Here is a 25,575-nt window from a genome sequence, read left to right as displayed (position 1 = left end):
ATGTACTCATTTAGGAGATATATTAAATTGCTGGTATTTGTAAGGACATAAGGTAAAGGAGATGATGTTATTTTTAAAATTAAATCAGAAACACATAAAGCATTGCATATACTATGACAAGTAAATAGCAAACAACACATGTGTGCCCCTTCCCGCATTTGACTGTATGCAACAGAAACCTAGCCACAGTGGCTTAATCAAAATAAGGGTTAATTCTTTTCAAGTAAGAAATCCAAAGAGAAGCAATCTAGGGCTGGTTTAATAGTCCATAATGCCATCAACATCCCATGCTCCTGGGACACTATTCTTTGCAGGTGGCACTCATCGTCATAGTTTTAAGATGGCCTAAGTGTTGCCTCCACATTCCAGGAAGGAAGAGAAGGACAAAGAGCGAAAAGCTCTGCAAGCTCACAGCTTCTGTTTACATATAATTGGCCCGAGCTATGTCACAGGGCCACATTTCAGGCACATTCAGTTCTCAAGTTGCCTGAAGACTAAGCTGGGCACACACTGGCCACCTAAACAACATTGGAGATCTGTTAGAAAGGAAGGTGAGAAAGGATATCAGGCATGCTAATAGCTGTGTCTGTCACAAGAGTTCAATTCGCATGGGACATTTTCCCCTGTGCCCTTCCCTATCAGGTGATTCCTCCCTCAGTTATCTCATGCTGCACATCACCAGGCCTAATAACAACAGGGGTTGGTGGTTCTCATTCCTAAATCTACATTACAATTCTGGATGTTGCGCTTATGTACAACAGAAGCCAGCAGCCCAGTTTCTCACAAATACCTGTCATTTATTTTTGGACTACAGGTAAAGAGCACATAGCCAACAATATCTTCATGTAGATTGAGATTCTATGATGATAAACCTTAAAATCTACTTCTTTATTTAGAAAATAATTCCTTTAAAATATGCATTCTCAACAGGAGTGAAAATTGGTTCATCAAGGTGAAAAACTTCATAGATATTATAATGATTTGTGACCCTCCAAAGGCCACAGTATATAAACATATTCAGTGTATTTGGGGTATTCAGCTTTCATTAGCGGGGAGAGTCAATTAAGAAAAAACTCCCTAAAAGGACTCCTCAGAGAGACAAAAAAAAAAAAAAAAAAAGGTTGAGAGTAACTGCTTAAAAAGTAACAAACACGTTGAATCATGTCAGAATTGCATGAAGTTGCAGTGACAGAAATCCAGTTACAGTAGTATAAACAAGTACGGGTCTACTTCTCTCACATGAGAAGTCCAAGGAGTGATAAGGAGAGAGGGGACTGGTAGTTAATGACTTTGGTTCAGCAGCTCAACGGCATCAAAGCAGAATTTTCTGTGAGTCCCTTGGCTCACGGTGCCAAGATGGCCACACAACTCAAAAGGCCCTGTCCACATTCCAGATAGCAGTAAAGAGAACTGGTGAGAACAAAAAGATAGGCCTCCTAGCTGAGTCAGGTCCCCTTAAAGAGCTATACTCAGAAGTTTCATTGGAGAACTTACCCCTGCATTTCACTGACTGTATCTAGCTTCAAGGGTGGAAATTAAAATCCAACCTCTCCCAAAATGACCAGAAATAAAATCAGGAGATAAGGAAGAAGGGAAGAATAAATAATGTGTAAATGACTAGCTGTGTCTACCACATATGAATTAGATTCAAATTGCTTTTCTCTTAAACCTTTGTTTACAGAGATCTATAAGATCTATTACAGAGATTAATCTAATTCTGTGCCTACCATATGCTTAATATTGCTAGAGTTTGATTATTTTCCCCTTGACAACTTAAAATTCTTGTTTAGAGGATGGATACTCAGAGTTTAAACATTATTAGGTGAGAAAGATAAAAAAAACTCCATGAATGTACAACCCTTAAAAGGCATACATAAAGGTACTACACCGCAACCCATAAACTCTTCAACACGATCAATTACCATCTTCAATATACAAAAAATATAAAACAAATCCTGGCTGAGCCAGAACTTACAAGAGTGGAATATCGGTGATTAACTGCATCAAACAGCAGACTAATTCTTCCAAAAGATCTTCTGAGTCAGAACCTGGTAAGACACATAAAGAGTTTGCTTAAAAGTATAAAATAGAATGAAGTTGTTTAGAAGTTCAGTTTTCATTTCTAATATGAATAAGAATAACTATTACATAAACTCAGACATTAATGTTGACCTCTGAATATAATACAAAGTTAGCATCTATTATGATCTTCAGCTAGTAAAGAAATTTTGAACACCAGCTATTAATTACATAGCCTTTAGAGCTTGAAGGTATCTTATAATTCCTGTAGGCCAGTAATTTTCAAATTCTTTATAATGTACTATGTTTTTTTAATGAAATCTTACACTAAAGCCAAATATATAAAATACATAAAAAATCAAGGTGCTCTAGTTGTTTTGTTTGAATCAAGAGTAGAGTACCTGTACTTCCTCCCCCCTATAAATATCTGCCCTTGCCCTTGATCTTCTCGATAGGCCTCAAAGAACCTTTTCTGAACCTGTGGGGGCTCCACAGACCACAGACTAAAACTGAGTCAGGGCCAAACACCTCTTTACAGACAAAAAAAAACAAAACAAAGGTAAAATGAATTTTCCAAGTCACAGAACAAGTAAGTGGCAAAGGTAGGTTGCAAATTACCATCCCAAAAGAAATGTTCCTCTGTCCCAAACTGCTCTAAGTGACCTTCTAATTTCCAAAGCTAATCAGTATCTTATGTGACTTCTGGCTTTGGACACTACTGACACCTACTCCTTTATGAAATTCTTTCTTCCCTCAGTTCCTACGGCACCTTATCTCTTACCTACTTCTCTTTCTATTCATTCCCAGTGTCCGCTTCCTCGGAATATCTTTCAAACTGCTGGTGTGTTCCCCAGAGTTCCACCACTGACTTTCTTTTCCTCTCTTCTCACTCTCTATGTTCTCCTTGATCAGTCATCACTTACATGCTGGTGATTCCTACAGCTACAGTTTTTCTCTTGGCCTCTCCACTGAACTTCCTATCTTTATATCCAATTGCCTGCTGGCCGTCTCCACCTAGCTGCATCACCAGCACTCAAAATCAACATGTTCAAAACTGAACTCATCTCTCCCAACACTTCAAATCCACTTATACCTTCTTTAGCCTCCTTTCTGATGACTGCATGGGTTAACCCAAACCCAAAACACAGACCACTCTCTTACTAATCTTTTTATAACTAATCGATCTCAAGGTTCTCTCAATTACAGTCATCTGTTATTTCCTCTTTACTTCAGTCCTTGTCATGCCTTTGTTCATTATTTCATCATCTCAGTTCAGTTAAACAAGTTTACTACACTAAAACTCACTCCTGAACTTCTTTAAGTCTTCCTACTAGCATTCTTACCTCCAATTTTACTCCTTCCCAATACAAACTCCAGATTGCTGTCAGAGGGACCTAACTAAATTCCATCCTTTCACTCTCCTGGCTTAGATCTATTCAATTACTTTAAACTGATTACTATGTATCAGAAAAAACTCAAAGCTCCAAAATACAGCACAGCAGATCCTTCAAGATACAGGCCCTGCACCCCTTTCTACCTTTATTTCCCACTATTACTCCCTTCACAATTTATTTTCCAGCAACACCAAGCTACCTGCTACAGGCCATTTTACACCTCCTCAATAACATTCTCTATGCCTAGAATGATATCCGATGATAAAAATCTAATTTTTCAAAAGCCAATTTTTAACCATTCAAACCATCCTCAATCTTCATCTCTTCTGTAAAACTCACTCTCTTGCCTCACCCTGAATAAAAATAACCATCCAGATCACATCTATGACATATGCATATTTTGGTTACATTATATCACAATTTCTCTCTGTATGGAAGCAGGGCCCTATTGGACTCCATTTCTCAAGAATGATGACTGACAAAGAGCTTGGCACATGATGTATGCTCAGTACATGTGTGCTGAACTGAACCCAGTTGTCTAAGTACAAATCTAACGGTTATTTCAAGAGCATAAAAACACTTGAAGTCTCAAAAAAAGTTTAGCAATTCTTTTTTTCTAGACCATACTATCATCTGGTAGTCAGAAATTATGAAGAAATTCATTCCTGCCTTGCCATAAATAGAACTGGCACAGTAACCCTCTAAAAAGTGAATGCCAAGCTTGAAGAGAATATTAAATGACGATGATAAAAATCTATGCTAAAAAGAATACACCAATCAATGCTAAAAAGAATACACCAATCAATGCTAAAAAGAATACACTGCAAGAATCAAGTTCAATAAGCACATTAAATCTCACTCTAAAAGAGGTAGTCTTAGCTCTACTCATGAAGAAAGTAAAATAAGAAAATAAGTAACATTTGTCTCTGAGGCTATACGATAAGTAGATCTAAAATCCTTCTCATTGCCAAAGCTGTCCGACATAACCCACGTGAGTTAACAACCTATTCCAACAGGCTGACTTCTTGGCATATACAATACATTTAATACATCTTGGCTCATCCTACAGAACGTAGTGACCCAGACCCAAGTAAGAGCATTTGAAATTATTCACTGATTCCCTACAGAACATTTCGGACCACATGACTTGGCCAGTTTAATGACATACCCTGTTCAGTCAAGCAGCCAAAACAGTGTTTTAATTACAGGAGGTGAAGGAACAAGCACTCAGGACCCACAGATGGTATCTAATTGGTTTTTTTTTTTCCTTCCAGGGTGTAAACACATCTAATTTTTAAATCTTAAAATGGTGACAAGGATTCTCTATTCAGTTGTATGTGCCACCCACAATCATGACCTCAGCCAAGTTTACAACTGAGTCAATTAAGGAATACATTCAGCTTTGTTATCAATTTAACATAATAATGAAAATGATGATAAATACATTTCATACAAGTAAAATGTAACATATCAAGGCCAAAGCTCTAACAAAACAAAATAATAAACAATTTCCAGCTGAAATCACTAACAACTTCCATTTACTTAAAAAGAGAGAAAGGAAGGAAGGAAGGAAGGAAGAGAGGGAGGAAGAAAGATTCCTGCAGGGTACAATGTTCTTGTTTTTGGACTAATCTAGAAGAAATCTGCATTATCAAGTGAAGAGTGAAAAGATTTGACTGCTTACCAGGTTTGACATGAAGCAACTTACTCATCTTGCATTATTTTCCAAGTAGTATTTATATTACTCAGCTTTCAGATGTGGCCAAATATCTTCCTCAGTTCCAAGAAAATTAAGTAAATATAAACTCACTTGCCAAAAGTTATAGTAACACACTCATGCATTTCTCACAAGAAAGATGATCTTAAAAGTCCTTGAAATTTGCAGGTCACTGACAAAGTAAATTGACGTTCTTTGAGCAAAAGACTTTGCAGAGACTCAGTGTGATTACTGTATCATGAACTTTACAATCCAGAAATTTATCCCTTAAAGTTTTAAATTGCCTCTATAGCTCCAGTCAAATATTTTAATATTTGAAATCTTAGCTTCTGGAAATAATATTAATAGCTAACATTTACTGAAAACTCTACCCTTGGGGAGACACTGTGCTGACTATTTCATTCTGTTTATCCCACATGAATCTTGACAACTCTTAAGGAGTAGATATGATTATCATAATTTTACAGATGAAGAAATAATGGCTCAGAGAGGTTAGTTTACTTACAGTAAGGGGTAGAGCCCAGATCTGAACCCAAATTCAGACTCCCAAAGGGAGAAAAAAACTGACAAATTATTTTTAAAGACCTTTTTCTATACAAAGCTGGAATAACTCCAGTCAACCAACTCACATCTCACTGAAGACCCTAAATACAAACTCCTGGTAAGTGAGCACTGTGAGCCATATTAGGGGAGAAATCTGAAATACCACATATTAGTCAAGGTGATATATTATCACATTCACCAACACATACTGATGAGTATTATTCAGAACAAGGTCACTGAAATCCTAACCTTATCCCTGGGGTCCTCCAACTTTAAAGCTCTAATCTCACTTCTCTGGTCCCTTTGCACATCACCAGAGAAAGAAATAAAGAAAAGACAAGGTGATATCTACGGTCCCTTACAGCTTCAATAATCTATACCTAAACCTAAGTTGTGGTCCCTGTTACTTCTTTTTGTTTGGTACCTGTTCAGTACCATATGATAAAATACCATGTTCTCATTTTGGACTTAGGGAGAAGACCAGAGAATAGTAAAATACTGTAATAACCAAATGTCTTCCATTATTCGATTATGTGAGGGGAAGAGAGAGAGAAGAGAGTCAAAAAACACTTGAGGATTGGAGAAAAAAAGGACTAGTGGGAAACGAAGAAGTAGCCAGAAAAAAGAAATAATATATGGGTCATTTAAATCAGCTTACATGTAGTTATCAAAGGAATATTAAAAGATGGAGAGCTAATCTTTGTTGTTTTCTTTGCATTTATAAAGTCGAGCTGTCAGTTTCCCAATGCTGTCCAATACCACACTGCGCCAAATACAAGAACTCAAATCAATCAAGAAATAACAGAACTATACTCTGAAAACAGGTGTGCCTAAAAAATTTAGAGCAAAACTGACTCCCTTAAATGGAAGACACACAGCTAGGTTACGTTTTACTATAAACATATTCAGAAACCCATGGTAGAGTCTAGGTTATTGTCTATTTTTATTGTGAAGCTAATATTGGAATTAGTACTTTAAAATACTAAAAATCATATTTAAACTTATAATTAGCAAAATCAAATATGCCTCTATACTTTAATCATAAATTAAAGAAAAGTAAATGGACTCTCTTTTCTAAAAATAATATTGATCTACATTTTAATGCATTACAATATTTATAAGCCTGTGTCCCACACCATTCCAATAAAATCTGCAATAATTCTGGCTGTCTGCTATAATTGTGGTCAAACGGAAACGTTCCTAATTATCCTTAAGAATAATACAATCTGCTGGGCTTCATTATAAAATGTGTCTATTAGTCAAGTTTAATTGATTTTGTTCCACTGATAACATAAAAGAAAAGGAGAGAAGAGAGAGATCACTTATTATATGATCAAAAAACAATTCAGGAGCTCAAAGAATTACACTTATTTTTCTGCAAAAACAGATTAGAAGTCTTACATGTTACACATCTTAAAGGAATGAATCCATGCTTTCTTTTTGCTCTGAGTCACATTTTTCAGCTATACATTTATTTTTTTTTTGCATTACTTATCTATAACTAATCAAATTAATCTGTTTTATATTAAGACAAAAATAACCAAAGCAGAAACCACTACCCACCCACCACACAATTTCAGGTTTACCTCTTGAGCGACAGCCTGCCCAGGCCCTAGGGACTAGCTCAAGCAGAGAAAGGAGAATAGTGATATCCTGCAGCCATGGGAGCCAAAGCACCTCAGCCACTGAAAAATCAGAGCTAGCTTCAAAAGAGAGGGATTTACCTCTATGGCCTTTATTTAGTAAAATAAATACACCACAGATCTTGAAGGTAATTCCAGAGAGTTTTAAAAAGGTTTTAACCCAGAGGGGAACAGTAAGAAAATTGTTTGTAAAGAGGTATGATTATAAATTTTAAAAAATTTTCCCACAAATTTCTTATCTTGTATAATTTTTTTCTTCTGTTTTAATCACTCACAAATTAGACGTTTTTTCAACTGTTTGGGATCCTTGGCTCTTCATTTACCTGCCAGCGGGAGGCAAATGCTGGAAACTCTGCACACACAGGTACGGCCTGTCAAATAATAGTTCTCACGGGAGGGTTCCAAGCTATTTCATTGAAAGACACCCAAATGTCAGTATCTCTAAGTCCTTTCCATGTTTTTATTCATTTTGTCTGAAAAGGCCCATTAATCTTCTGGTGGGAAAATGGGGTAGGTGAAATCCTGCTGCCAGGACTCTAGAGGCCGAGTCATCTCTTCCATTTGTAGTCTTTTCTCTTAACCCTGTTTCTCAGTACGCCACCCCTTCCACTGTGCCTGAGAACTCGGGCAGGGAAGCCCTGTACAGGCGACAAGTTCTAGTATTAAACTGGAGAAGGGTGGTCTCCTGACTGTGTATGGCAGAGGATCTGGGCATCTAACTGCTTCTTTCAATCCTTTTGAAAGGCAGAAGGCTGTCTGCCTTTGGACACACCTGGCACTTCCAACTCTTAAGCCTTTTCAGGGTTTTGTGGCAAGAACTGGCTTTTTTTCTGGAGTTCTCCAACACTGACTGATCAGTTAAATTCATCATTATTCAATTTTCCAACTTGCAAAATGGTATTAACATTGTATTCCCCTTTCCTCCTCTTTAATAACTTTTTATAAGTCCCTTACTGATATTTTATTGGGGTTTCAGGAGAAAGCAAAGATAAACAGGTATGTTGAATCCAATATGCTTGAGAGCAAGTCTTACAAAATAAATAATTTTTTGAAATAAATTTATATTGAACTATTTTACACCAAAGAAATATAGTTAAGCAAGCCTTTTACCTGGACTTGACAAGTCCCTAGTCTCTCTTCTATTCTCCACAAAGCTGAGCTAACTGGTTACTACGCTCCTCAGCCCACATACCTTGCTCTCTCCACCTCTTGGCAGAGGCCCTGCCTCCGCCTCACCCGCAGCACCCAAACCGCGGCCCACTCAGGGGTATAGGTGGTCCGCTCTTGCAAAGCAAACCTATACTCTCTCCCTGCGCTCTTGTTCCAAGTGCCTCCTCTTTGGACCTTCCTTTCTGCTCCCCCACCGCTCCCCCGCCTTTTTTTGCTTCTATCTTCAGTCTCTCAATCTCCACAGGCTTCTTCCCTCATTTAAAAAATTTAAAAATAATTGTAAAGAAACTATAACTGCCTTCTACTGGCAGCAGTATAGTGGTATAGTTACTCCAAAGGGCCCTCCTGTACAAAACAACCAGTTTTGGCTAAAATACACTTTTTAGTGCATTGGTGGGCTTCCAGAAAGTAAAGGAAATCTCCAAGGACCCCCCAGCATCATAATCAAAGAGAACAACTGCAAGCAAACGAACTGTGGCTGGCATCCAGAGCAAAACCCCGAGCAGTAAGCAAACTCCAAGGGTAGGGTGACCCTGAGAGCGAAGGCCAATACGAAGCCAATACCAGGAGACTAAGCCTTCAATCAGTGGCAAGGAAGAGAAGCTAAACCTGAGATGCCACAATAAGCCAAGAACCGCTGAAGGAGGCCAAAGTGACCTTGGGTGGTGCAGCCCCTAGATCCTATATGTGGGACCTCAGCTTAAGATGAAAACCAATATCATCAAATACACATAAGGAAACAAGCCATCATAAGTGTTTGTAGAAACCAACAACAGATTTAGACTCCTAAGGACTTAAAATATTGGATTTATGGGATACGAAATGTAAAATAAATATCAGTTATTACCTCGGCAAGAATGGGGCGTAATACCAAGACAGGAGAAAGGAAAACTCGCACTGAAGGCAAAAGAAAATGGAAACAATTTTGCCGTACTTCATGTTTTTGCCTAGGGCCAGCTTTGTCTCCACCACTATTCTCAAAGGCATGGAATAGTGGAAAGAGCTATTTTTGCATAATGATACGAATTCTCCCTAGCAAACAATTTACATCATACACAGCCTATGGGAAAATGTTCAAATATGAAATTCTCACAAGTTTCTATTATAAACCAAGAGCTTATTGAGAGCCATGATACCCTCATAAAGATGGCTCCCCTGAATTTGTCAGCAATATCCATTTCATCGCAGCAATATTACAATGAATTGGAATAAACAACAACGTTCAATATGCTATAATAATCCAACAATCCTAAAATGCCTCAGTTGACTATGCTCAATTGTTTGCAGATGGTTCTCTATTTCGGTCGATTCAACCTTCAAACAACCTATACTACTGTGTATTATCCATCCCTAAAAAATCCTTCACATGCCTAATTCAGATATTCATATATTAGCTGATAAATGGATATTTTCAGCTATTACAAGGTAAGGTTCCATTTTTTTCCCATTCAATAGTATCTATGTAATCATTTATCACACTTTGATAAATTGTAAAAAGACATTAGTATAAAATATAAAAGACTTATGCTATGTGATAAAAAGTAAAAATCTCAAACTTGCAACATATAAGCCTAAGATGAAAATAATTACATATGTCAAAAACAGCAACTCTTTAACTTTAACCTTAAAACAGTATTCACTGGACTTAAGATGGTAGGCCAACAGTATACTCAATTGTAAATGAAAAGAACAAAATTTAAAAAGTATGTGTAAAATCCTGAATTGCCAACTCTGCATAAAAGAGGAGGACAGTCAGTCAGTACACGGACACAATCACCATTCATCAGCTATCACAGATGTGACTATCATTGAAAAAGTGTCATTTTCACACTGCCTCTACATTAGGCTACCTCGGATGTACGACAAAACCATGCTTTTCAAGCTTGGTCATGAGTGGGGAGTGCAAGTACAGAGAGGGTATTCGGGAGAACCTTTGGCCCCAAAACAAATACAGTGTATCTTTCAAGTGCATCAGTTTACTCAATGGTTAAGTAATGAAAAATAATTTTATATTAAAACAAATACTATGTTAAATAAAGTAAACATCGGCATAGTTTTATGATGTGATGTATTGGGTTTGCAGGTGCTGGTTGGACTAGCCTCTCGGGCCCTATGGGAATAAACTCCATTCTTGCTGCTAGAACCTCCTGGGAAAGTTTGTAACTCCCTAAGCAGAACTATTTTGGCACTGTTGATCCCACAAAAACAGAGCCTCGCATTAACTAACACATGCAAAGCACAATCTGATTAAAATTGCTCTTTAAATATCAGAGTATAGTTAATATAGAAGGCTGATTATCAAAGTAGGAAATTAAATATATTCATGTCTGAAATCTCAAAATCAATGTATAAAGCTCTAAGTAGGCAAGAAAGCCTATTAAGGGCAGAGGTGTATTTCGAAAAATGAACCAGGAAACAGTGGCAACATGGCCTTTGCTCTCAGAAAGAGAGTGTGAAGGGTAGATGCAAAACACTACATTCCCCATATTTCATGTGTTAATAATCCCACTCTCTTCTTTTACTTTCCAGATTGTAAATTTTAATGCTAACAAATGAAACACAGGAGTTGATGTTGAAAACTACAGGCCCTCCTTACTGCTGGCCTATACATATAGATATAGATATATCTCTATATAAAGATATATCTATATCTAGATATATCTTTATATAGAGATATATCTATATATTTATATAGATTTAGATATATCTACATATCTATATATCAGCAGTATCAGGAGAAAATTGTAATTTTTTCCTGTATCTTCAGAAAAAGATGACGCTTTTCAGCTCCTTGACACTGTCCTTGACAATGTTATTTTTGATCAAGTAGTCCCAAAGACACTCTGACTCAGAGACTGTTTGCAAATAACCTTTAACACTTATTAAAATCTGTGATTCTGAGTGGTGTCTCCCTTAATTGCCTAGTAATGGTATTTAAACTGACACCCATTTCCTGAAAAGAATACTTGGGATTTTTATTTTTATTTTCCATATGTATGGAAGTCAAAATAAATAAAAGCTTCAATCTTCTGGCTTCCTTATTTTAAAAAAAGAAAAAAGAATGACGAGAGTCTTGGCTCATTTAAATTAACAGAGGGGAAGAAAGAGGGACAATGTCAGGTCATTTAAAAATGAAAATTATAAGAGAAAAAATAAAAATTTCAAAACTATACATTTCTATGCTTAAATGTTAAACATGCTATCCCCAGAACATCATGAAAGGCAATACTTACTGTAACTGCCAAATGATTTTTCTTCATAAGTAAAATGAAGTTGTAATTCCTCCTCTGACATCTCACAAATGAACACTTTCAGCAAACAGCAAATAATAAACAAAGCATTGTGTGTCTGCCAAATGAAGATGTGGCTAAAAAGGAAAGACCGAAATCATATAAGAATCAATATTTAATCATGAGCATAATTGGTTCATTTCTAGTCCATGATTTCTTCGTGATTTCTCAATCATTTTGTCCATTCTGTTTGTAATACTAGAGCAATGTCCATATCTTTAATGGCTCATGATTTATGATGCTGGGCCAGTGATATCTATATTACAGTTTACTTTACATTTCATTCTGTGTATTTTACATAGTGAATCAACTTAATAAAAAAATTTTCCTTTAGGCATGACTGCTCTTTGTTCTTAACTTTATAGTTGTCTCACACACAGGCAATTCAGAGAATAGAAAGCCAAAAAGTAAAACAATATATATAGTTACAAAGAGAATATATGTTAATACACAAGCAAAATTTTAAATGGAGCATCAGCAGCAGCACAGTACAATACTGCTATTTGTATTAACAACCATGAACTTGCAAAACAAATTTTAATTAGATTCAATATAATTTTGAAAGCAGGGCAAATCTTTTAAGACATCGCCATCCAAAAATGGTTTCAAAAAATATTTGAATGCATAAAAGGTTAACTTTGTATTGTATCTAATATAAAACTATAATATTTAATCTGGACCTTCTTTCATCTAATATGAAATAAAGGAAACAGATGTGAAATGAAATAATACCCGAACTAAGACATTATTCAAATTAGATATGACCAGCAGTGATAATGGGGGAAAATTACCTTTTCTAGTAATAATGACATCATTCTTAATCTTCTTAAAGAATATATTTCTAAGACTGTCTAAAGTGCTAAAATCAGATTCCAGAATTTATAATCTCACCCCAATGACCTGGACAGCAAATTAAAACCTCTCTTTTACTTTTTTCCCTTAATAGTGAGAATAATTCCTTTATAGCTTTCAAAAGACCATAATCTACTTCTACCAACAGACAAAAAATACTCATATTGCTAAGTATAAAGACAACATGATTTAATCATCCAGCTTACTTCTGACATTCTGCTGAAAGTTTTAGTTCTTTGGTTCTAGAAAGGAAGACCTTAATTAACGCACCAAGGTTTCCTGTTCGAGGATTGTTTTCAACTGCAAAATAAAAAAAGGTTTTTAAAAGTTAAAATTAAGAACTAAAATCAAAGTGAGCATATCATAACATTTATAAAACCAAATGTCAAACTGAAGTTGCTCATGGAACAACCTTACTGTCAATTTCACATCTAATTAGGAAAAGCAATGATGTTTGGTCGTAATTCTTTCTGAACAACAAAAAGATTTACAATACAGAAATGACAGAAACAGCAGGAGAAAACAGCCATCTCATCTGAAAATCCAAAATTATAAAGAAAAGATGTAATAGTTACCATAAATATACAATGTATGCACACGCATGGTTCTTTTTAGAAAAGCAGATGTTAAAAAAAATTCAAAAACTGATCATCTATATCCCCAGTATATAGAAAACAATGAGCTATAAAGGTAAAACTGTTCAGATAATCAGAAATTATTCTAATAAAAAGACACCTAAAGAAAGCAATGTGGCCAATGAACTTCTTAATTTTTTTTTTTTCAAGTTTAAAAGATGGGTATTTCAGCAAAGCCAGCCTAAAGAATTGAGTGAAGACTGTATTGGGAATCAGAAGACCTGGTTTCTAGACCAAGTCCGTAATAATGGAATTTTGAACCTCAGACAAATTATTTACTTCTCCAACCTCAGTTTTATCATCTGGAAAGGAAACAACAGCTAACATATATTGAAGAATATTCACAAAGTGGTTTACAAGTTACCTAATTTAATACTCAAAATCATATATGGTATAAGCATCAATGTTACCTCCATTTTATAGAACCCCACCTGTAGGCTGCTACTTATTCAAGAACATAGCCTTATCTACTGGCTCAAATCCTTTGCTCTAAACTACACTATACCAATGCCTATAATCAACCTTTGAGGAAAAAGTCTCCTTCTTGTTGTCTACCCCAACCAGAAAATTTATGTTAATCCTCCCACCCAATAACTTCCTATGGGGATTTAGAGATTAGAATTCCCAGAAAGCAACTGGCAAGAAGTAAACAAGCCAAATACAGAGGGTATTGCTGGAGGATAGAGGTGGGGAAAAAATGTTGATTCAAATGTTTGATCTGGAGATTTATAATTCTCTCACATCCCCAAACTAAGGAGTAGGGATAACAGAAAGTCCAATTTAAACCAAGCAAACCTGCACAAAATAAAACCTTCCTGAGTTCCAGCATGCCTTCAAGGTAAAACAGCAGATTCAACAAGTACCTACAGAAGCCACACAAGGAATGGGGTTAATAAACATACCCTCTCTGGTAGCAAACAATGTGCCTTCATTGGTACACTCTGTGCCCTTATCCTGCTTTATTTAAATACCTGTATAAAAATCGCTATATAAAATACATTTTATACATTTTATATACAATACTTATTTATGGCTCCCACTGAGACAGATACATGAGGTCAAGGACCTGGGTCAGTCTTTTTTGCAGTCACGACCGTAGCTTATAGAAGGTGTTCAAATTATATTTAGTGGCTTAATGAGTAAGAAGAAAACAATAATTATGGTAACAACAAAATAAGGAAAGGTTATGCTGAAACCTCAACAGAAGAGCCAAACTAAAACTGTCAATATGATTTTAGTACACAAGTATCATCACTGTAAAATAGGAAAAGCAACTATTTATTTTTTAAAGAAAACGGAAAGACCCTGGGAAAAATCAGTATAATGAAAAGAGAGTAATCTGACATGTTAAAAAAAATGAGAAATTATTAAAAATAAACTAAAAATTCAATAACAAGTAAAATATGCTCTAGAACTTTGAAAGAGAACTGTAATGTATAAAACACTGAATCAAAGATATAAAAGAAGAACTACAAGAAAAAATGAAAAAAAAAAGACGAAAATCAGCATTATAGGTGACGCTAAGCTGGAGGGAGAAATTAATACAAGTAAAATAAAAGCCATAACTAAAGAAAACTTCAGAATTGAAAAAGACCTTAATAAATCAATAAAAAAGACCTCACCAAATTACAAGCAAAATCATAAGAAAAAAAGTGTAACAAGAAATATTTAATCATAATTGTTAAAGGGAAGAGCCTTGTGAACAAAGAAGGAAAAAGAAATTAAGGTCTCAGACTTCCTTTCAAGTTAATACTAGATGTCAGAAAAGAATTAACCAACTCCTACAGAGTTTTGAGGGAAATGACAGTAAAGAACTTCATGTACAGAGAAGCTGTCTGTCATTCTTGACTGACTCCCACACTGCACGAATTGCACAAACGGAAAAATAATCCAAGGAATCCAATGGAAACAGCAATGGAGAGCTAAAACAATATAAACACATTATCAGCTGTCTGGTGCTGGGGAGGCAGAATTTAAAGTTGAAGTTAATTCCTGCCAAATTGGAGGAACTTGGTTACTGTCTACGACTTTCCACTGACATCCCTGAAGGGCCATCCCTGAGAAGAATCACATCTCAAGGATAATAACTAGACCCTAGGACTAAGGAAAACCCAGAAATAATAATAAGAGACCTAGAAGGACAGGAAGAGAGAATGGGGCAGAAAAAATACCTGAAAAACTTGTGAGAAATAAATCCTCCCTATATTTCTCAGTGTTCCTGTAAAAAAGGCCTCACCTCCTGGGTTAGGGAAACATATATGCTATAAAGTGAGAGAATGTCTGCTTTCACTTCTAGAAACATTTCACATACCATAAGGATTAGAACTACAGCCATGTGTTTAAAACCTATCTCACTGAAAGCCAAGCATTACATCACAAGATAAGCACCTAAGCTGACTCCAAAGGTGCGGGAGAGACTAGATAGAGAATTATCTTCCTAAATATCTATATTTTAGGGAGGAATGAGGTCCCAGAACTTGGAACTTGGAAGCACCTCTAGGTCTAAAAAGCCAAGACAAGGAGGGAGGGAAGGTATCTGTCTCCTGAAGAGATTTGATTTGCATATGAAAGGAGTGGAATAAAGGGAAGAAGAGGGAGACAGCTAATTCCTTCTCCTTTACTAGCAGGAAAAAAACACCTCCCCCTATTCACATAAAACAACTGACCTGGCTCTCATAGCATTGTCCTGGCAAGTAAGAACTAAGAAAAAGAGGAACCAATGCACTTATTATTTACTATGAGGTATTTAATAAGAAATCTGTCTCTGATCCAGAAAATCTTGTGTGTACATTCAGGGGAAAAAGTAATAAAAATGAATATAAAAAGTCCAACAAAAATAATGGCCACAAACTTCCCAAAATTGATGAAAAACATTAATCCATGCATCCATGAATGTCAACAAACTCCAAGTAAAATAAAAAACAAAATAAAAAAAAATTAAGGTAAAGAGATAATCTTGAAGGCAGAAAGAATAAAAAGCACTCATCATTTACAAGGGAGCAACAATACAATTAAACCACAGACTTCTTATCTAAAAGAAAGGAGGGCAATGTAATCATACAAAGGAATAAAAGGAAAAAAATGTCAACCGATAATTCTATAACCAGAAAAATCTGTCCTTCAAAACTGAAGGCAACCAGGAGGGTGGTGGGCAACTTTACAGTACAGAAACTTGACAAACACAACCCTGGCCAAGTAATCAAGGTCAATATCATCAGTGACAGCTCATGTTAATAACATGTGTCTCTGATGTGATGTGTTGAGAACAGTATTTCACCTCTGTGGTCTTCCTCCTACAGACCCATAACCCCAGTGTGACTATGAGAAAAAACATCAAACTCAAATCGAGGGGTATTCTGAAAAATACCCTACGAGTACTCAAAATTCTAAAAATCATCAAAAGTAAGGAAAATCTGAGAAACAGTTGCAGACCAGAGGAAGCTAAGGAGGCATGACGACTTAATGCAATGTGGTATCTTGGATGAGATCCTGGGGAAAAAAAAAAAAAAGACATTAGGAGAAAACTAGTGAAATCTGAATAAAGTGTTGAGTTTAATTGATAGTGATGTACCAGTGTTGATTCTTTACTTGCGACAAATGTACCATATTAAGATGTTAACAGGGGAAACTGATGAGAGTTATACAGGAACTTTCTATATAGCTTTGCAAGTTTAATGTAAATCTAAAACTATTCTAAAATTAAATGTGGGGTTTAATAGGAGATAACATACAACAGAAGAAAAGATTAATAAACTAAAGACAGGTAAAAAAAGAAAGCCTCACAGGAATATGGGCCACAATGAAAATGTTAACAGAAGTATAACAGAGGTCCTAGAGGAGAGGAGAAACAGAATAGGATAGAAACAATGCATAAACCACTAACAGCTGAGAATTTTCCAAAACTAATAAAAGACACCAATCCACAGATTTAAAAACTTCTACAAACCTCACTCAAGCAGCCAAAAACACACAAAAACAGCCATTCCTCAGCACATCATTCTAAAATGCTAGAAACCCAAAGACAAAAACTTAAAAGCATCCTGAAAGAAAAAAAATCCCATTTTCAAAGGAAAACCAGTAAGATTGATAGCTTTCATCTCAACAAAACTGAGAGAATGGTGAAAAATAATATAATGATGTTTTTAAAGTCCGGAAAAGAAATTAACACCAACGTAGAATTGTACACCCAGTAAACGTATGCTCTGAAAGTGAATAAAAATTAAAACATTTTCAGACAATAAAAATGAATTGTTATATATCCACATTATCCTTAAAATTGATACACATTTATATTTATTGACAAGAAAAAAAATTCCTGCATACTGCTGAATGAAAACAACATACAAATAATACAACTTACATAAAATTGTGCATATAAAACAATATACAGAATACTCTGAAAAAATCTTATCACAAAAGATTAGCAGTAATTTCCTGTGCTCTTTGATATGGGAAGATTTTTATTTTAACTGTACCATTGCATTGTTGGAATTTTTGGCATCTATTTTTTTGTTCCCAAAAGTATTTTTAAATATACAATGATACATTTAAATATGTCAAGTGAAAAACACAGATTAAAATAATTGTGTATATACATGTAGATAATATGTAAATATATATCCAAAAAATAAACAATAGAAGGCAATACATAAAAATATTAACAATGGCTATGTCAGGACTGTGGAATTATGAGCAATTACTGCCTTTTTTACATTTTAGTATGCTTTCCGCTTTATATATAATGAGTAAATATTACTTCCAATTTAAAATGTTATTTTATACAAATCCAAAGTCACCTTAAAAGCCATCATCATCCTAACTGCACTGTCATTGTTATATCAAATCCTTTAATTTTCAGCACCAAACTGATATATAAGTTTTTGAAAGCCATCTCTATTTAACACAAAATTCTCTAATTTATGATGTAACTGCAAAATTCAAGATAACTACTACAACACCTTTTTCATTACCAACATAATATGTTTTTAAAAGCAAAAATATTTCATCAATGACTGTGGCAAACTAACTTATACAAGAGTTAGCCATATAGCTTACGTGGAGCTTATCCATATAGCTTGATTTAAAAATAAAATGTCATTATCATTTATGAAGCTCCTGTACACTTGGCATTTTACAGACATATTACCTTTACTTTTCAAAGTAATAATGCAATGTAAGTATAATTATCTACATTTTAAAAAGCATACACATTTCTTTCAAATTACCGCCAACTTGAAAGTAAATCATTTGAGACAAGACCCAAAAATAGTGACATCTGTTGATATAAATGGTGAATAATGAGGAAATGCTAAGCATTATACTGGATATTTCATGTTATCTGATTTTTCTTCACAAGAATCCTGAAATTTAGATGAGGAAATTAAGTCTCAGCTAATAAGTAGCAGAGCTGAAACGAAGGTCATAAAATGATTCCAGAGCCCATGAGCTTTACCATAACATCGATTTTTTATTATTAATTCGAGAAGCTTCCTGATCTATTTTCATATTAATGAGGAATAATTATTCTAGTTAACATAGCCAAAAACAGCAAATATAGTCAAATAGTTGACAAATCACAGGACAAAAGATCCTATATTTTACATGAACTGTCCTTGCAATCATAAAACTAACTTAATATTTTGTTTTTTTCTCTGTATTTCAAAATTCACAAAAAGAATAAGCTGAAAGAAAATCTATGGCTTAGCAGAGTCTATTACCACTATGCAAATTAACCACATATGTGTCTTACTGCTAATGACTGAATGGTACATTCTAGTGGCATCAAGGAGTACCATGAATAGAAGTATTTATTATTACTATTATTATCATCACCAAGAATAAATCACTTCATTAATTCAATTAATGTTACACTATCAAAATTAAAACAGAAAATTTCAAATAAATGCCCATACACATATACACATGCATACATACATATACACATACACAATCATTTTTCTCACTTACCTAAAGACCTGCAGACTGAAATAGTTGCCTCTTCCAAGAGCTTCAACTCAGTACTAAAGAGAAAAAAGCAAGTAATTAATTATAACACTAAATATGTACAGTCATCAGTAAAAGGAATATATAAAAATAGAGAAAAATAATTCAGAAGCAAATTATGGTATACATGATGAACAATCCACAAAATAAAATGAAACTTCTATTTTCAATGTAATTAGGAAATTTACTCTAATTCTCAACATAAGATTCCTAAAAGAGAAGAGCGTGGGGCACCCTGCCTTTCAGGCATTGGGGCAGGGAGGAAGGGCGGAGTTGGGGGTATTTAGAAATTTCAATAAAGACACTCCAAAGTTCAGAGACCCATATGCCCATTTGTAAGGGCAGTCCGGATCATGGGATTATAGTTATTTAGAAAAATGCCATTATGTTTAGGAGACAGGGATTTTTGAAGTAGCCATAGAAGAGTTGCCCTCCTTCCCTTCTTTTCCTTTCCTCCCCTCCCTCTGCCCCTGCCACCTATCCATCCTAATGGGTGTGAAAGGATGGAATGGAAGAAATATAGATAAGCAAATTGAGGCTTCCAAGGAGTTTAAGTAATATTCCAGGAATCAAAGATATAGGACAAACAAGAACCAACTTTAGAGGCTGGTGACTGGGTTAAAAATCATGTGTTCTTTTCTGCCAATACACATGGCATAGCAAATTCTCCAAATGGGCAACTTCCACAGCTACTTTAAAAATTCCTATCCCCAGGGTTTACTGCTATTGCTGATGAAGCCCACTTTTAAAGAAGAAACTATCCATAAGCATTAAGGCTTCTGACAAGAAAATTTTAGAGAACGTGGAAGGACACTAACTGCTTTAGTTCTCTCTGGAACTACACTACCCAGTCTGGTAACCACTGGCCACATGTGGTGTGAAATGTGGCTAGCCCAAACTGAGATGTGCTAGAATATAAAATACATGCCAGATTTCAAAGATTTAAAAAGAATGAAAAATACTTCATTATGAACCCTTATTATAATCATGAAATTATAATATTTGGGAATATTGGTTTAAAAGAAATATTAAAAGTAATTTCACCTGTTTCATTTTACTTTTTTAATGTGGCCACTATAAAACTTTGTATTACATGTATGTTTCACTTTATGTATCTGTTAGGGCTGCTCTAGAACCTGTCTCCAAGAAACTGAAGACAGTATCATGTATAAGAAGCATTATACATACATACAAACTAACTAAGACCCACTAATCATTTTAGTGGATATGCCATTAACTTACGAATCTCAAATTATATTCATATTAAAAGAGATAAATATGGTTTCAAAATTAAGTCTTTAAGCTTCACCTAAAATTAAAATTTTTTAGCCAAAGTAACCTAGAAATGATCCTACAGTAAAGTGTTTACAGGTATCTAGTTGTTATCACCATATTAGATATTTTTAGTGTCTGCCAGCCTCGCAACGTCTCTCCCAACCCTTTCTTCTATCTTCCCACCTTCCCCTCAGGGGTGAGCAGAGGCACACAGGCTTGCTCAACATGGCTCCACTCCCTGGCCACAGCTGACTGGATCAGAGATGGACATCTAATGTAAGCCACACCAGAGTCTTGGGGAATTTAGAATTGTGATGGAAAAAACAGGTTTTCCTATGACTGGAACTTGGCTGTAAAGCTGAGGGGTTATAGGAAGCCATCTTCCACCCACTGAGAAGCAGAGAAAGCTGGTTGGTAAGAAAGATGAATAAAAGCTTTGCAGAGAGAGGCAGCGATAAACAGAAAGGGCACTCAGGATTCCTGTCGGACTTCCAATCCTTGGGACCAGTTCTTCCTGAAGTTCTAGCTGTGTTCTGATCTTCGATTCTGAGATACCCCCGTCTTTTCATCACATAAGTCCTTCTTTCTGGCATATACTAAATCAAATTGATTTCTGTTAATAACCAAAAGACTTCTAATTAATACATCACTGCGGTCAGATTTAATAATATACATTAGTAGTTGGCAAGAAAGGGAACTATGAATTACTCAGTTTATTGGTTACTCAGGCAAAAAAAAAGCATAAAATGCAAAAGATTGTAAAGAGCTTTATGAGGTTAATAACTAAACCACATGCATAAAATCTGTTTCACTGGTGCTTCTACTTTCTTCAGTCAATAACGCTCTCTTAAAACTGGTTGGGACCAAGAGCTTCAATTATATACACGTGGCTATAACCTTCGAAAGCTCCTGAATTTGTTTAACAAATACTGCCTGGGTGCCCAGGACATGCTGGGCTATGTGAAGGATGCTGCCTCTGTCTCCAGACCATTTGGAGGAATGGAGAAGCAGACTACTCAGTGCAGGGGAAGTACGAAGATCAAACCCAGACCTGTGCATAAGCTCACAGGAGGTACATCCAATCTACCCTAGGAAGAGTCAAGGAAGGCATCTTGGAGGAAGTAACTGTCTGTCCTGAAGGAACAAGAGAAATCAGTCAAGCAGACAAAAGGGGAAGGCTTTACAGACACAAGGAATAGTGTATGCATAGGCATGGCAGTCACAGAGAGCCCGGCACTTTCTGAGAACAGAGGTTAATCAACAATGGGGAATGGCAAACTACAAGCCTGGAGAAATATACTAAAAGGCTGGAGTATGGAGTTCAGTTTCTCACCTTGTTCTCAACAGAAAAGTACTAGGGATTCCCGAAACAAAAATCGAAACAGAGTTCTGATTTATTTTTAATACAATATTAGTCTTAAAAAAAAAAAAGATTAACTTTTTTAATGTTAATATTAGTTGCATGTATTAGTGAGGTTGGTTTGGACATCACCTCTTCCAGGGAACCTTCTCTAATCACCTGAGATTAGGTAAGATGCCTAGTCTCTGCCCCAAAAGCCGCAGTCATAAAACTGAGCACACACTAGGAAGATCACCCAATTATTTGTCTCTGCCCCGTCCCCGATTGTGAGCTCCTTGTCCATCACAGGATTCTCAGCATGGTACAAAGCAGATACTTAAAAAGTGCACTGAATGAATGAATGCCTTTGTCAGACACTTCATTACCTGTGGACAGAATTCATTACTTCCCCTTGTTCAAGAAACACTTCATTCTCTCCAGCCCTCAAGGCAATCTCTTACCCCAAGTTTAAAATATTTTTATTAAAATATTTTTAAAACACATGTGTTTCCAAATGAAAAATAATATATATTTTTGAAGCAGTCTGATTTGTCATTCAAGGATGAAGAGAGACCAGGAAAAGTTGGGAATTGTCCCAACTTTCTTAGAAATCTCCCTCTTGTGGTAAGCCAGCCAGCACCTGCCATTCTGTGATTAGGCCCATCAGGCCTGGGTCCCCTATACATGGCCAGGAACTGAGACAGCACTACTGCCACTGCCCCCTTAACAATCACCATTTTGGGTGAGAAGAACGTGGGGTGCCCAGAGTATAAACTCCGTGAGAACAGGGAAAACATCTCATTTACCCATGCATCCCCCACCAAACACTTGGTAATTACCTATCACACAAAGGATTCGCAGAGCCGTTTGTCGCAGGGTCCCTGCAATTTCTGCACTCTGAAGCATTATTTCAACAAAAAAATCAGCCAGGCACACCCAATGCCACAAGCAACATACCGATTGTTATAACAGAATTCCTTTCCTCCCACCCCTCCATCCTCCAATTTTTCTAAACTTCTTGGAACGTTTTAAGGATCTTCTTTCCCATTTGTTTGATTCAGAGTTAAAATGAGGTGGCAAGCAATTGGGACGGTTGGTAACTTGCTGCATGTTACAGGCATCGATGCGCAGCACTGTTTTAGTTAAACAAATGAGCTCAGATGTTCTGGCAGCAGGCAACTAACAAATCATCATTTACAGTAAATAAAACTAAAATGGTACTGCAGAATATGCCAATGTTTCCAAGACAATTACAATTAGAAACCAAATGGTGTACTGAAGGCAGATCTGGGGCACTGGAAGCATGAAAATAGGGGGTAAAAAGGCCGCAGTCAAATATTCATATGAATACAGATTAAATAAACTAATACCACTCAGAGTACTTCAAACTTACTGTAAGTAAACTCCACAATTCCAGGTCAATTTGAAAAATGTCAATAATGGGAGATTAGGGATAAATAATTAAAACTAGTAATCTCTTAACCAAGCTTTTGCTAAATGAACTAAATCTAGATAATGGTGTGGCTCTGTCTGAAATAATCCTTGGATGTGACAGCTTTATCAGGCTCCTCCTTCTTGGGGCTTGGCCACTATCATTCCAGCAGCAACATAAATACATAGAGTCACAGAACAAGAGCTTCTGTTTTGCTGGTGACACCCCAATGAATAAGGAGACCTACAGGACTGGAGAGCTATGTCCATGAATCACACGCACATATACCACAAGAAAATCTGAAACTGGTCTGGGGATTTTCCCACAGTTTTAAGAATCTTCAAAGGGCTTCCCTGAAGGTAATTCAGCAAGGAAGGGATTATTAAAATTTTCACAACTATAGAGAAGTTTTTAAACATTACCACTGCCATTTCTGGGCTATATTTTAAGTCTGTTCCCTCCCTTACTTTGATTTCATGAAGAGAATCTCCCTAAGAAGAGATCTGTCATCAGTATCAACCTCAACTTTGCATGCTCCACACGCTTCTATAAGAGCTTTCTCGACAAAATTCCCCAATGAATACCAATAACACAGTTAAATTATTTCTCTAAGTTATATCTCAAATAATCAATATAAGCTATGCCCTCTCTGACGAGTGCACCAACAAACATCATGACAAAGTTAAGTAACGGGGAAGTGTAGGTAGCAGAGAAGACTGGCAAGGTAAAATAAAGCAAAAGAGTGAAGAACCTTAACATCATGTTAAGGAGTTTGGATTTTATCTTACATAAAACGGGAAGCCATTAAGCACAGAATCAAAAACACATTCTAATAAGCTTTTGCAGTAACAGCAAGGTGCCCCAGGTATACAATGGTTAAATGTCTGATCCCAGCTACAACCATCTTGAGATTTTTTAGCAAAAAAAAAAAAAAAAAAAATGTTAACAGTAATAATGCCTCTACTGTACATGTGATAAAGTCTAACCATGTACCACAACAACCACTATAATTAACCACTGCTGCCAAGTGCTGGGGCAGCAAACTTGGAAAAATCACTAATGGTTACTAAAGCAGAACACAGTCAAGCATATAATCTTTATAAATTCTAGTTTAATTCCACTAAAGTTACATATCAAATTGGAACACAAGGAAAAAATAGGAAGAATATGGAGTGTCTCTGCGTCCACTGGACTCACGGGCTGGTCATTTTCAATACTTCTGCACCAGTGTACCACCTCTGGTTAAGACAGTTAACTTAACCATCATTGTCAATTAACAAACCCACGCATACTGATTGCATGGATTCCCAGTTAACGTGGCCTATACCGAAAGCAATGTAGACCCCAGGTATAATGGAAAGAATACAGATTTTTGAAGCCACATATTTAAATTCCAGCTTTCTTGTTTCCTTTTGGCATGACCTACACAAGTCACTTAATTTGGGAATCTCAGTTGCCTCTTCTGTAAAATTGAGGAAAGGATGCCACCACCTTATAGGATAGTTTTAAAGACTGTATGGTAATATACAGAAAGTACCCCGCATATAGCTCAATAAATATAAGTTCTCTAAGTCAACAACAACAATAAAGCAAAACTGTCAAATTTGCATACACCCATCCCTTGATTTACATGGTATTTTTTTCACATATTTTTTTACACGCGGTAAATATTCCCTCCCGGTTACTTGGACTTTTTATATGTGGCTACCATTTACATGGTCTCATTTTACATGGTTCTTTCCTTTTCATTTCCATTACTGGTGATTACTCTTTCTAAAAAACAATAGCTTAACTCAGCGAGATACAAAGAACTAATACTTACTAACACACAATTACTAATGATCTTCCCATTTCTTGGATGGCAAGTAAAAAAGCATGGGTGACTACTGATGCTTTTTGGGATTGGTTTTACAAATGTTTTGCTGTAGGAGCTGAATTTATGAAGAAGAAAATGTAGGAGCTGAATTTATGAAGAAGAAAATGTCTTCCTTTTAAAATACTTTTACTTCTAGATAATGCGCCTAGTCATCCACACAATTTAGAACATCCAAAAACAAAAGTTGCATATTTGCCACCAAATACAACTTCTCTGATCCAATCTTTAGATCAAGGCATTATTTCCACCTTTAAGAAAAATTACACTAAATGGAGTTTTAACTATATTTTTAATAAGCTTGAAGATAATATATCACTTACAGTTACAGAAGCCTGGAATAAATACACAATTTTCAGTTGTATCAAGAATATTGCTAGCTTTGAGTGA

The 25,575-nt window shown here is 35.8% G+C and overlaps 1 protein-coding gene across 1 annotated transcript in view; it reads right to left on the bottom strand.

Annotated features, from left to right (window-relative positions):
* The window catches only part of DYM (dymeclin), a 276,445-nt gene that overhangs the window by 216,869 nt on the left and 34,001 nt on the right, over positions 1-25,575 (bottom strand). The window contains exons 4-7 of the mRNA XM_023531219.1: positions 19,231-19,283; positions 12,835-12,928; positions 11,720-11,853; positions 1,976-2,048 (exon numbers count right to left, since the gene is read on the bottom strand). Of these exons, the coding sequence (XP_023386987.1) occupies positions 1,976-2,048; positions 11,720-11,853; positions 12,835-12,928; positions 19,231-19,283 (354 nt within the window). The remainder of the gene's footprint in view (positions 1-1,975; positions 2,049-11,719; positions 11,854-12,834; positions 12,929-19,230; positions 19,284-25,575) is intronic.

Source organism: Pteropus vampyrus, unplaced genomic scaffold (assembly GCF_000151845.1).
Source record: "Pteropus vampyrus isolate Shadow unplaced genomic scaffold, Pvam_2.0 Scaffold3, whole genome shotgun sequence".
NCBI classification, from domain to species: Eukaryota; Metazoa; Chordata; class Mammalia; order Chiroptera; family Pteropodidae; genus Pteropus; species Pteropus vampyrus.
The sequence above is the reverse complement of the archived record's forward strand: the minus strand, read 5'-3'. Positions and strand labels throughout refer to the sequence as shown.